The following is a 14,358-nucleotide window of genomic DNA, read 5'->3' as shown; positions in this document are numbered from 1 at the left end:
TCCCACCATATAAACCAACCAAAAGTTTTTCTCTCCCTTTTTTTTGCACATACAACTCTTAAAAACATCATTATTACACATGTTTTAAAACACATCTGTAAACGCATTATAGAAGAGCTATCATATCGATTTCCTGAAATAACACTCTTCTCAAAGTATCCTGCATGCGTGACTCATGAACATCTTTATTATCTGCTTTTATGTTTATTAATTTATTAATTTTATATTTATCTCCTTCCTAAAAAACTAGCACATAACTCAATTACCAAGCTCAACGAAGAATAAATGTAGTTCTGAACTGAAATGGTTAATTATGAAATTTGAGACCCAAGAGATTAATGGTTTGTCTGGGAACGCTTGGTCTAAACACATTACAGAAGAACATTCCCACTCCACCTTCATGGCAGAAGGGAAAGAAGGTAAGAAGCTTTCAGTATGTAATGTATGATACCACATTGCAAATTCTGGACAATATCCACCTTGTCACGGCATTCCTTTGGACTGCTTCATCCATCGGGCAGAGGTAACACCAAAGTTTAATTAAGAGAAGGTTTTGTAAGGCCAGCCAAACTGGGGACTTGTGGAGGGGTGAGGGAAATTACAGTATTTATCCCTTGGAATAAACGAACACCATGCTCTCTCTCAGCATAGCTTCATAAATCATGGTGGAGTCCATCTACCTCTCATATAATCACTGAAGATTATTTGGAACTCCTTAGTGGTGGGTACACAGGATAAGGAGGAAATCAGATTCCAGGAGGGAACTTTACGTATGAAATGTGAAGTGACTTCAAACTCGAAGTACATGTAGTTTCATTAGTCAGTGCATATCTGGACCCCATCATTCATCCGTGTCTGACTGGCTATTATGCTACTATAATATCCTACATATCAATGAAAAAAAAAAAAAGATTAGTTTCTCCTGCAGCTTCCCTGTTCACAGCAGCGGCCGGTGCTGGTCTGTGCCACTACGTTTCGCAATTCCACGAATTCTTGCTGTAAGGCCAGCGTAATTAATTCCTGAAGGACCCCAATTTTTATTAGAAGTGCCAGCCTGCTGCATTTAACATGGGAGAGTTTCTTAAACTTTCTTTGGGCTGACAGTTCATTAATAAGCGGCCTCCTCCACAATCTCTACTGGTTTTTGTTCGCCTGCGCCTTTTCATCAGGCAATCCATTTATTAATCTTGCCATTAATCTCAGCCAACAGGCATTGTATTCCCCAGGCAGCTCTCTATTTTTGTCACTGATTTTTTTAAAAAAATTGTTCACCAACTAAAATCACTCAGCCCCGGTTGACAATTTTCCTAGGTCCTATTGGGACATGGGATCTTTCTGAAATTATTTCCTCCTTGCATAAGACTAAGAACACTGTAATTTTCAAGAGGTCTGAGAAGCAAGATGAGTGACAGAAGTTTACACTCATGGGTCAATGAGTCCCAAATATCTAACTTTATGATTTAGGAATTTTCTCACAGACTTAAAGAATAGTCCAGCAGATTCCTAAAGAGAAAATAATTTTAAGGACATTTTCTTGGCCCCCAGAAAGCAAACCTTCTAAAATACAGAATCTATGTCTTATATATGTATCTTCTTAGTGGGTGCTTGATAAATACTCTCTACCACACTGCCCAATATGGTAGCCACTAGTCAGACATAGCTATTGAGCACTTGAAATATGGAGAGTACCACACGTTGAAATAAGATTTGGGCTTTTGAGGTTAAATAGAATATTTTAAAAATTAATTTCCTGCTTCTTATTTTTTTTAATGTGGCTATTAGAAAATTTCAAATTACATAGATGACTTGCATTATGTTTCTATTGGACAGTGCTACTTGGTAAATTTTAAGAACTTGAGCATGTCAGTTCAGCTCTCTACACCTCAGTTTTCTCATCTGTTAAATGGGAATATTAAGCTCAATCAGTCTAACTTTACCAGGATGTTGTGAAGCTCTAATACTGGATCTTTCGAGACTATGCAGATAATATATTTTAACTTTTTCTAATCCATCAAATTTTGTATAGTACATTCACATGTCACCAATACTCCTCACAACAACTCTGTGAGGCAGGTGTAATTATGATCCCCATTTATCAGAGGAGGACGGGGGCTCAGGGAAGTGTCTAGTGCTGACTTGCCTGATGCCCCCACCCCTACCCTGCCAGGCCCCTTTAAAGGCTTCCTGGCATTATTTGACCTCTGAGCCTCTCACTACCATTTAAATGATAGTAAAAATAATATAGTAATACAAACAGGAGTCTGGAGGTGAAAGAGAACATACTCAAGGGAGCATTATGACCTTCTCTGTCTCCAAGATGTGGTGCCCAACCACATCCTCTTCACCTGATTAAGAATAGTGTGCCAAGGTCCCAGTAGGACCCTCACTTCGATTTCAGTGGTCCTGATAGCTCAGCTTGCAAATCCTCATAAGGGGAGAGAAGGTGGAAAGGGCCAATGGGGAAGGACTTTCAGAAAATCCCCAAGCAAAAACCAAAAAAGAAAAACAAACAAACAACCACCACATAGGTTTCCTGAGGCTGGCCATAGGATCAGAGCACAATTTTAACCACATCCTGCCTTCTGTTGGCTGCAGCTCCTCAGCGGCTCAGTCAGTCGGCTTGGCCGGCACCATCTTTCAGCCGGATGACAATGACAGTAGTGACAATAGCTGCTGCTGGGAGAGGATAAAATGTGAATTTGAACTAAAAATACTGGTCCCAAGCATGCTCAAGCTTTGATCTCTTTGGGCAGTTGGTCAAAACCCAGCTCTCATCATGAAAACCCACGAAAAGAGGCAGCACCAGTAGAGGAAAATATGACCCCTGGCAAATAAAGCATCTAATTACTAAATAACCACTGTAGGTGTCGACCACCACATTCCCAGAGGAGATCAGATAAGCAGGTGGTTTGGCTCACAGTGACCACCGTGGTCATGTAGGCATTTCGGCTCCCCATCTAACTCTGTCTGTTTGGAAGTGAACTCTGAAATTGCTGGCTGCCAAAATATATTCCAAAAGTCATGGTGTCTTTTATATTTTTAAGTAGATCTTTAAACAGAAAAAGTCACTGGTTTCCTATGTAAGAAATGTTTGAAGTTGGAAGCAAGGGAGAGAGGAAAGAAACTTCTATAACTGGGATTAATGCAAGTTGGAGTAAAATAAAAGGAAGTCAGTCCTAGCAAAAAGGGGAACTTAAAAGGAAATCAGTAGTAGATCATATAGAGTTTGCTTTGGCCTGGACTGCAGTATTACTGAGTTCTTGACCTCTGCACAAAAAAAAAAAGGAAGAGAAAAGCTCTCGGCTATTATCTGGACCAGAACTCCCCCACTCTTCAAATGCATGTGTAATTCAAGTACATTTTCATCTTTAAGTGTGTTTAAGTATATTCAGCAGAACAAAGTAGAAGAGTCCTTATTACCACTGGAATGGAACTGTCGAACCTGATTAAGACTGGAGTTACCTCTGCCAGATGGTTGCTGGCTGGCAAACCAGCATCTTGGTAGAAGAAAAGTATTTCCCAAGATCAAGGAAAAAAATTCCCAATAATAAAAAGGCACGTGTAACTGGTATCTGTGATCAGAATTCATGATGTTTCCAGAGTTTGCTACAATAGCTCTGCCCCACGCCTCTACCTGATGACCAACGCTCATGCACAGACACAGAGGCTGCAGCCAAACTTCCACGCAGACTTTTTCCTGCGTTCTTCCCTCCAAGGCGCCACGGAGGCTGCCTGTTCAGAAATTTCTGCTCAGCAGGCCATGGTGAATAATCATTTTACAGTCAATCTCTTGGTATTGTAATTTCTCTCTAGCTCACCAGTTAACCAAAGAAAATCCCACTGGGGATTCAACTTCTATTAATAAACACTTGGTCAGCACAAATGTTGCAGGAATAATTGAAACTAGATTTTTCCTGCTCCCTGGAGACAAGTTCAATTCAAGCCTTTCTTTGGCTTTGATAACACTACCCACCACCCTGGAAACCATTTCAGACTTTCTGCCTTCATGCTTACCTATATGGGAAACAAATATCAGTATTGTCTTAAACGAAACTTGTACACCATGTAAAGTGTTTGCAGACAACACGTAAGAAGAGGCATTATTAATTATTATTTTATTTCTTCGGTGACAGATGTCCTCTGATTTAATTCTACATTGAAGGCTAACCTAAATGGTAGATCATGTACTTCCCACTGACCGGATTCCCCAGAAGCTCTATGGCTGCTAAGGAAGCTTCTCTCACATGAAAGACAGTCTACCCGGTAACAGGCTCCACTGTCAACTTCATCATTGGATTGAATTGTCAACATTCAATTAAAAATATTCAAATTAGCAATTACTGCTTCTGAATTGGAATAGTTTTACCTGGTAGGGGGCCAAAGGAAACATGCATTCTCATTTAAATTGGTAGCACAGTTGCTAAAAATGAATATGTAAACCTAATAAGAGTGCAAAAAGAAAAGGAAACTAGAATGTCTAAAAAAAAGTGTGCGGGGCAGGGGGGGGGATATTTTTCAAACACAGGGCACAGAACTCCTTTTTTTTTTTTTTTTTTTGCGGTATGCGGGCCTCTCACTGTTGTGGCCTCTCCCGTTGCGGAGCACAGGCTCCGAACGCACAGGCCCAGCGGCCATGGCTCACGGGCTTAGTTGCTCCGCGGCATGTGGGATCTTCCCGGACCAGGGCACGAACCCGTGTCTCCTGCATCAGCAGGCGGATCCTCAACCACTGCGCCACCAGGGAAGCCCCAGAACTCCTTTTCAAAGTAGCTGTGAGAATCAACCTGTGAAATGGGCATGGTCAGGGATTGTGGACTCCAAGGAGCTCAGCAAGCTGAGGGAGAGAGGGGGACTTGTGGAAGAGGATTCAAGGGAAGTGAGCAGGGAAGGCCCAGCTAGCTGCCTGTTCTAGGTCAAAATCAGGGAAAAACTGTGCTCGGTGTGGTTGGACTTCACTACTTTTTCCCCTCAGGGTAGCATGGGGTCCCTCCTTCCCTGGGACCTTGCCTCTGAGCAAGCACAGACCAGGGTGGCCCTGGAAGCTGTTGCTCCCCCTGGGTCTGGATGGAAGGGAGAAAGGTCTCTGCCACTTCTGCCTGTTTCTTTAGGAGCCTGGATTGAACTTCAGTAGTTCACACCCAGTAAGTGGTAAAGGGAAAGCTGGAGGAGTCTGGAGCTTGAAAGACAGCTGCTTTGTGAGTTAAGACTGCAGGAGAGGGCTTCCCTGGTGGTGCAGTGGTTGAGAATCCGCCTGCCGATGCAGGGGACACGGGTTCGTGCCCTGGTCCGGGAAGATCCCACATGCCGCGGAGCGGCTGGGCCTGTGAGCCGTGGCGGCTGAGCCTGCGCGTCCGGAGCCTGTGCTCCGCAACAGGAGAGGCCACGACAGAGAAAGGCCCACATATCGCAAAAAAAAAAAAAAAAAAAAAAAAAAAAAAAGACTTCAGGAGAAAGTTCAAGTTGGCTCCTACAATACTCACCAATGAAAATACCACCTCTGATCCACTGAGCGATTTCAATTGAAAACTATGGCTAAAACTAATGGATAACGGGGTTTCTTTCACAAATGTGAGGAATAAAGACCCTCCTCTAGCAAGACCTAAGGCAGATGCCACGTTTGAAAAGAAATGGCACTTAACCATCAGGAGAGGCAGCAGGGTGCAGAGGGTGGGAAGATAGATTCTGGAGCCTCACACTTGCTCTGTCCCTTACTGTGTCACACTGGGCAAATTCACCTCCAAGGGCTTCAGTTTCCTCCTATCACCCCCATTTTACCTCAAAGAGTTTCAGATTAAATGTAAATCAGTCAATACTTGTGAAGTGCTCAGAATGGTTTCTGGAAGTAGTAAGTTTATATAAGCATTTGTTCTTATTATTTATTAGCAAAGGTGCTGGCACAGACTGTATAAGTGGAATATTCCAGGTGGAGGACACTGAGTAGCTTGGAATCCCTCAGCGATTCAGAGCACACATGAGCTTTGAAGGCACAGAGACTAAGAATCAAATCCTGGTTCTGATTTTCACTCGCTGTGAACTTGAGCCAGTTACTTGGAGTCTCTGAACCAAACTCCTCTTCAGTAGAGTGTGGATTCCGGTAACAACCTCGTAGGTAATCAGAAGAACTAAATGAGTAAACTGAGTGAAGCACACAGCGCAGTGCCCAGCAGCACACAATATGCAGTAAAGCCTAGTGATTACGTAATAAGGGCTATGATCGCTGGGCTCCAGAAGGGCTGAAATCTGTTCCAGGATCCTTAGTGACCTTTAGACAAAATGCTACCCACTCTCAATAAGGTGGGGAGCGAGTATGGAGAAAACGATCTCCTAACGCTTCCTGTAAATTGATTGGGGTGTCATTTTCTATCCACTACTGATCACATCTGCGTATAGCTGTAACTCCTCAGATCTGTAACCTGAAAGAGAGGAGAGAATCCCTTTACAGTTCTCTCAGAATAGGAGAGAATTTTGAGAATTTCCTCAAAGCAAATTCACATTGTGCAGTGCTTACTTAATGTCAGTGTATGTACCATTACCTTTAGATCATGTAGGAAGGGAGATTAAATCCAATAATGGGGAGACAGAAGCTTTGGAAGGGCAGGGCAAAGAAGCTGGGCAGGCTGCCTTAGGGGGTCAAGTGCAACAAGTCAAACAAAATACAAGCAAACCTTTCCCAGGAGGTCCCAATTTTAGACAGAAAAGGGAACAGAGCCAGGGATCAGAAGAACCACTGAATACCTAAAATCTAAAAGTTTAGCCATTAAGTGATTAAAGTTTAGTTGTACTTCCTATGCTTTTTCAAACACTGTGTTCACAAAAGCATTTAAATATCCTTCAAACATTTTTAGGAGTAGGAAAGAAGGAAATGACATAACCGTAATGGTAGTAATGTTGATGCACAGATCCAATTTTAAAACATCCCCACAAATGTCCACCCATCATTACTGCAGGGGAAGTACCTGATCTTTGAAAAGTGATTAGAAATGCTGTCAATTTATAGAGTGGATGGAGCTTCAAAGACTCAGCACAAACTTCAAGGAAGCAAACTTTTCCTACGGTGTCACAAATTCTTCTTCAGGAGATATTAGAGATTTTTCAGTAACAAGAGAAAATGGTATTTTTATGACATTCATATAAAAATGAGCAAAGAAGTTCCAATTATGTAGAAAGAAGAAAGGGATAAGCAACTATCTCTGAAAGATGAACCTAACAAAATTGCTTTATGCCGTGGCCAGTTAGAAGATGGATTAGAAAATGTGAAATTTTTATGTCTAAAATGCAATCCAAGTGACTTTTCCTTCTTCCATAGCAACCATTAATTCAGCCCTAAGTCAAAATCCACCACAGAGACTCAGTTTGGAGAACTGCTGTTAAGACAGAAGTTGTGATCACTTTATCCCCTACCCATTTCTAGGCTGTTCAGTCCCTTCTTAGGGACCCACAGGGTGGATCTAGGCTTGAAGAGGGGAGAGTAAGAAATGTGTGTAACTGTGTCACTACTGAACCAGACTCCAAAGCCTCCCAGTCCCCAACCTCCAAGGAGGTATCCGGACCCATCTAAATAGCACCCATTCCAGCATCAAGGTCTTCTTCTCTGCTTGGGGTGAGGCATCAACCAGGAGCCAAGGAAGAATGACTGGGTCAAGGTCATCCCACTGGGAACCATTCCAACTGTACCCCCAATGGCTAGAATAAGAGCAATGCTACTCTGGCAATGTCAGGAGCAGCTCCTTAAAAAGGATGGCAGTGACCCCACCATCTCAGTTTTGCTTGGAGAGGGGGTTCACAACAGAGATTTCAGATCCTGTACCCATTCCAGTGAGTTGACCCACCCAAGGGAAGGTGCAAAGATGGCTCCTCGGGACAGATCACCCGGCCTGAGGTGCCAAAGAACAGAACTGGGTTCTAACTAGAGAGGGAGAAAAGGAGGGTGAGAAGGTGTGACCATTCAATACCTCTATCTGGGCAAAATGCATGCCTTTCCCCCCCCCCCTCTAAAATTAAAAAAAAAAAAGGCGGTGGGGGGGAGTAGGGAGGAAAAAAAGTTATCTTGAATCCAAGATCAGATTAGATATGCCGGATTTCCCGATCACAAGGAAAGGTTTCCAAAATCTGTGTACCGTAGGCGTACAGACGTAGACGGGCTCGACCCTGTCCCTCCCCGGGATGGGAGAATCAGACCAGTCCTAGGCTCGGTTTCATAAACACGTCGGAACATTGGCACGAGCCGCTGCGGGCTCAGGAGCGAACATTCCTTCCCCTCCTCCACCTGTGGGACTGGAGGTCCCCCAGGCGCGGCCATTCCTTCCACCAATCTCCCAGGGCAGACGCTTTTCCTTCCTTTATTACCTCACTACCTCCTTCCCTTGACGTCAGCCCCGGGTCTTCCAACAGAGGGGAGGGAGAATGGAGATGAGTCCGGGGCAGTCGGTATCAGGATCCCCGCAGCACCGGGTGGGGAGAAGGGATGGAATATGAGGTAATGCACGCCCAATCCCCGGCATCCAAGGCCGCGATCTGCCACTTCCCTCCCTCCGCCCCACCTTCCCGTCCAGCTCCGGCCGGTATAGTTACTAGGCAACCCTATCGGTGACGCGGGATGCCGGCCAAGTTCACCCAAAGTTGAAGAGTAAATTTGGGGGAGAGAAGGTGGAGGGTGGAGCAAGAACCTAGAGAAGGCACGAAGAGCTGGAAGAGAGTCTGCAAGGAAAAGAATTTGGTCTTCGGCCTCACGGGAACGGGAAGGGCGGGCGGGCGCGGGCTGGAGCGGTCTCCCCGCAGGTACCGCTGCAGCCCGACCAGTCCCGCACACAGTCCGGGGTAGCTGGGCGCTAGGGACGACGCCCACGGAGTGGTGCTGCAGCCCGAGACTCTGGGGGACGGGTGGGGCGAAGGCTGTGGCCCGAGTGTATGCGCCCTCGAATTCATCCCAGAGAAGGCTGGCGGGTGTGGCCAGTGCGCGAGGAGGGGCTTGAGGAGTGAGAAGAATCGAGTGGGAGTGGACCCCGTGTTTAATCTTTGATCCCGAGGAAGCTGAAGTCCTCCCAGCAAAGAGCCCTTTTAAAAAAAAAACTCCTCAAAGCGCCGCTCTTTCTTCTTCATCTCCATACAGTAATCGCCCTCATTTATATTCAAAGTCAGAGCCCCGGGGAGGACTTCCCTGGCGGTCCAGTGATTAAGACTCCGCGCTTCCACTGCAGGGGACGCGGGTTCGAGCCATAGGCGCGGAGCTAAGATCGCGCATACCGCGCGGCGCGGCCAAAACCAAAAACCAACGTACACACACAAAATAAGAACACCGGGAGACGGGGAAAGCTACTTCTTTCAAATAGGAGCCAGGAAAGAGGCTTTCATTTGCTTTATGGAGACAAGTGGACTAAAGGCGTACTTTGCCTCCAGGACCCTGCACGGCCGCATCCGGGCTGCCCCGCGTCGGACGTTCCTGTGTCCGCTGGCTCGAGCGCCCCCTCCGAGGTCGCGTGGACCCAGATGTGGTGCCGAGCGCCTTCCTACCTGCTGTAGGGCGTCCTCAGCAGCAGGGCCTGGCTGCCTGTGCAGCTGTCGGTGGGCGTGTGGCAGCCGTAGACTGGGGGCGGCACGGAGTACTGCTGTTCACCTGCAGAGAACCAGGAGAGCGGGGTGAGAGCAGCACACCAAGGGCTGGGGGTGCGAGGCCGCGGGCAAGGGCTGGGGCAGAGCGTCCTGAGCCGGGCTCCCAGGCTGCCCTGGGGGCACTGGGGCCTGGATGCCGGGGCGTGCAGAGAGACGGCCTACAGGTCACAGAGAGCTAAGCTTCTCACTTCACATTCCCTTAGCAGTCGCGGCACAGAGCTCCGAAAAGACCCTCTGGACATTCGCGGTCTCGGCTGAGCGGAGTTAACATACTTGGGGTGGGGGGGAAACAATCTTTTCTTTTGAGTGAGGTTAGGCTAATTATTTCTAAAATTCTTTTAGCTATCCTCTCTTCCCTTCCCCAATTTGCTGTGGGTTGGAAATTCCTGGGGAGGGAGGAGTAGCTTTGGAAGAAGGGGAGAAGACCCCACATCATTCCCTCCGCTTACCCAGCGAGCCCTGCTGGCCCATGGGGTCCTCGTGCTTGAAGGAGTGATTGGGGAACTGAGCCGCGTGGTGCGAGGGCGTGTGACCGTAGCTGGGCGTCCCGTCGAAGGTGACCGTGCTGTATCCTGCGGGCGCGGCCGAGAGAGAAACAGCGTCGGCGGGGAGTCAGGGACCGTGTGTCTGAACCAGAACCCGGGCGAGGAGCGCCGAGCCTCGCATTCGGATCCCGCTCCCTCAGCCCCCAGGGCTTGCGGCGGGAAGCCGGGCCCAATGTGACCTCGCGACAGGCTCCCCGTCCTTTCCCGAGTAAAACCCAGGCCTCCCCACCATTTCCCAATTTATTTACGCCCTTGTCTTTCACGGTGTCCGCCGCTTCTGCACCGAACACCTCGCAAGTATGAAAAAGCCGCCAACCGCTCGGCGGAGAAAGTTGTCCTCCCCCCAAAACAGGGCAGCGCGGGCGACCGAAATGAATCTGCTCGCCTGACCCGGCGCTGACTCGCAGCCGTAAATCAGAGGCCCGCGCACCAACTTTCATTAATTACTCGGGGCCAGTTAAACGGCATGGGCTTTAAATGGGGAGAGTAATTACAGAGTAATGTTATCTGTCTGAGGCTGCGCGACCCGACACCATTGACACCCAAGGCCCTCGGGAAAGTTGGTGAGGGGGAAAAAGAAGGGGCCTTTCAAGTTGGGCCCACGGGCCTCGACCCTGCGCCCTCCTCCTTCCTTCCTCGGACCCACCTCGCACCCAGCAGGTCGGACTGTGACCACCACTGCCGGGGCGGACTTCCTCGCGCACCAGTCCGGGAAGCCTGTTTGTTTCAGAGTGTGCCTGAGAGTGTACCTCCCTTTCCCTCCATGGTATGCACTGGTCCTCTGCCTCAGTTTCCCTGCCGAGAAACCGAGGGCAATACCGCCCGGTATTCTTCCCCAGCTCTCCAAAAGTGAGGGAAAAAAAAAACCCCAAAACGTGTTGTTGAAAAATGTAGTCTCCTTCTGTGACTATTGTCACTAAATTACTTTAAACATTTACCCCACTAGCTTCTGCAAAACTGTAGCTGCCACTGGGGAAAAAGTATCCTCCAGCTAAGATAAAGATCAGTTCTGAGCCCTGAACCCAATGGTGGGGTCCCTTCCTATGCGCAGGCTCCATAGTCTCTGGCCTGAGGTCCTGACCAAGTGATGAATCATATTGGTCCGGATGCTCACATCGGCTCCCTGCAGGGCCACTGGGCCGGATCCAGTCCCCCCACCCTCGGCCCCGCCTCTGGGCACTGAGCTGAGTCTCCAAACCCACTCAATTCTTGGGAGTGGGATGAGTCAAATGAACCCCATTCCCTCACTCTTGCCCCAGACATGGTCAAGGCTCTACAACAAGTGTCCAGTGAAGCCTTAGATTGAACAGTGAAAGGTGGCCATTACCCACATCTTTCAAATACACATCCCCAAAACAAAAACAAAACCCGACCTTCTACAGTCCACTTCGGGGAATGTGGTGTGTCAGTGTGGGAGGGAGCGTTTGAACAGGTCTTCATTACCGGATTGTACAGGGCAGTCAAAGTCACACGCACCAATTGGGGCCACAGGTTGACAACTTAAGAAGCCACCAGCTTTTAAAATTTACATGACCCCAGAGGCCTCCATTTCTGGCCTGCTAAGTGGGCAAAGATAACCCCCGCCCCGTTAGCTGTCAGGAGTGGGTGAGCACGCTTGGGCTTCCAGGCACTTCGTTTGGGGAGCGGAGGCCAGGCTGTGTTTAAGGCCTACCAGTCCACTGACAAACGAAATTTGGCTCCAAGCACCCAGTTTTGCAGAGGGAAGGCCGAATTTTCAAAGACCATCTTTTAAATAAGGAGGAGAAACAGAAGCAATAAAGAAGTTGTCGCTAGACGAACCCTTCTCCATTCCTGAGCCGATGAGAAGGCAGTGGCCCGGGCACCGTGCTGTCCTCGGAGGCGGGCTCCGCAGCCTTCGGTGCGCGGCTAGGGCCACGGGTTGCGGGCTGCAGTTCCTGCGCCGGCCGTGTCGCCTCCGCGCCCCGCGAGGCTCCCAAGGACCCGTCCCAGACCGAACACCGGACCGCTGGGCAAAGGCTGGCCTCCAAGCCCCTCTCGCAGTCCCCCTCCCCGGAGAGGGGATGGGCATCGGTGAAAGGGCCCTCAGAGAGGAAGGAGGTCTCTTTAAATTAGAAACTTATCGGATGCGGAACTGATCAGAGCGTGCTGTCCCGGGGCCTAGCGCTGAGCCAGGCGCGGAGAGCGCGGGGGCGGAGGCCGGGGGAGGGACAGCTGCCGCAGAAAGGGGCAGCGTGTTCAAAGGCTCCTTGTACAGGCCTTAGAGGGAGAGGCTCGAGGGGCCAAGGTAGCGCCTTTCCCACGATTAGTCTCGGCCGGGGAAGGGAGTGCAACCTTGACCGCGGGGAGAGGCGAGACACGCTGTGCGCCTCTCTCCCCCGCCCGCCGCAGCGGAGGAGACCGGGAACCGCCTGGCCGGGCCAGGCCCCGCGGGAGCTGAGGGATGGAGTGGACAGCAGGCTCAGTCAGGAAGGTGGTCCCAAGGCTGAAAATCATGACTCTGCAGCTGCGGCAGCATACGGGGAGATTTGTCCTGCAACGAAATACCCTCTCCAATGTGACCCAAGGGGGGCGCCCTTGGCCCTAGGGCTGAGCTGGTGTCCCCACGTGACACTAGGGTGGCCCGGTGATAACAAGGCCTCCTGTAGGTATAGGGTGCTGCGTGGCAGCGGGGCTGGGGGAATCGCGCAGACTGTCAAGCAGTCTTTGTCTTCTTCCCTTCCCAAACCCCGCACTTAGTCTAGGGCTATCGAAGTCCTCGCCCTTCTTCTGCCCCGGCAAATTCCCCACCCCTCACACAGACTACAGTGGGTTCGGTGCCCATCCAGCAGGGAAGAGAAAATCCATCTCAACAGCGGGGCCAAGATCCCTGTAAAAGGAGGTAGAAATAACCTAGAATGGTCTGGGTTTGAGTCCAAGTTCTGCCACAGAGAGATCTCCTGCACACATTATCTCTTAGAGCCTAGATTTCCTCATCCAAAAATAAGGGGCTCCTCCAGTGTCAGGCTGTGAGCTTCCTGCAAAGGTTGAGGCACTTAAATTGTTTTAACATTCCATCTCCAGTGCCTAGCACAGAGTAGGTACTCAAGAAATGCTTCCTGAATTAATATTTAGAAGCAAGATTTGAATACTAGCTATAATATTTAAGCAATTGGAAAAAAATGAAGTGTGATACCTTGGGGTGGGGGGAGGTTCAAGAGTGCCAGCAACTGTCCCCACCCCTGGGCCATTGCTAGGTTGCCCTGCCTGGGGACAGGGATCCCAAAGCTTGATTCCTCTCCTCCTCGGCCTGCTGTTAGCCATTCCCACACTTTGGGGAAGGAATTGATGCCCTTGCTTTCCCCTGGTTAAGCCTCCTGCCAAGACTCTACATTGCTGGGAGAGCTGCAGGAAGCCCCGAAATCGAGAGAATAAATCTGAAATCTCAGGGCCCCAGGGCCCACTCTGGTTGCCAATGCCAGGGCTAAGGCCCAAGTGGCTTCTGACATCCGACCCCAGCTCCCAGCTGCTGACTGAGTCCCAAGGACTGGTCAAGTGTGATCCCTTTACGTTTTGATTACAAGAGAAAACCTAAGCCCGAAGAAAACAGGAACCGGCTTACAGGCTGTGGCCTGGATCTGGGGCCGCCTCCCTACTGGGCTATTTCCCAGGATGGGGAGGAGGGACTCCTTTACCTGCTAGTCGGTCTCCAGCCCCCAAGCCCCTTTTCTCTTTAACATCCCGGGCCTATCCTCTACAAAGGAATTGGGATTTTTTCCCTTTAAGCATATTGCCCACTGGCTAGGACGCCCATAGTCTCACTCCTGAGGCTGAGTTGATGAAATTCTGCGCACCAGACCACCCTGTAGAAGGATAGACCCAGGGATCCAACCAAAGCCGCAGAGTCCAGGTTCCAAAACCTCGACAGAACCTAGATGGTTTCAAATAAATGATAATGGTAGTATAGGGGGTACTTAGATCAAATAGCTTCTCAGGTGTCTTCAAATAGCAACAATCCACACAGAGACTCACTCATTTCACACACCTGCCTGCCAGTCTTGCTGTTTCTGGTCCAACCAAGTTTACGTGGCTGCTGCCTTCTGTGTTTAGAACCCCTTGGCGGGGGGTCGGACTTCCGCTTCTGTGGCATAGAACTTCAAACCTGAGCCAAACACTAGGTTGCCCATCTTGGCTCTCCTCTTACAGATGGGGAAACTGAGACCTGGAGAATTGCCAGAGGTAACAC

The 14,358-nt window shown here is 49.2% G+C and overlaps 1 protein-coding gene across 11 annotated transcripts in view; it reads right to left on the bottom strand.

Moving 5' to 3' along the window:
* WT1 (WT1 transcription factor) overlaps positions 1-14,358 on the bottom strand; it is a 176,554-nt gene that overhangs the window by 32,407 nt on the left and 129,789 nt on the right. For 8 of the 11 annotated variants that reach the window (XM_067038051.1, XM_067038055.1, XM_067038058.1 and 5 more), the window contains 2 exons: positions 10,059-10,181; positions 9,511-9,613 (listed from right to left, as the gene is read on the bottom strand). In XM_067038051.1, the coding sequence (XP_066894152.1) occupies positions 9,511-9,613; positions 10,059-10,181 (226 nt within the window). Of the gene's footprint in view, positions 1-9,510; positions 9,614-10,058; positions 10,182-11,954; positions 12,313-14,358 lie in introns of those variants that run through there. The other 3 variants (XM_067038060.1, XM_059069885.2, XM_059069884.2) reach the window with 3 other exon arrangements.

Source organism: Kogia breviceps, chromosome 7, assembly GCF_026419965.1.
Source record: "Kogia breviceps isolate mKogBre1 chromosome 7, mKogBre1 haplotype 1, whole genome shotgun sequence".
Lineage (NCBI taxonomy): Eukaryota > Metazoa > Chordata > Mammalia > Artiodactyla > Physeteridae > Kogia > Kogia breviceps.
The sequence above is the reverse complement of the archived record's forward strand: the minus strand, read 5'-3'. Positions and strand labels throughout refer to the sequence as shown.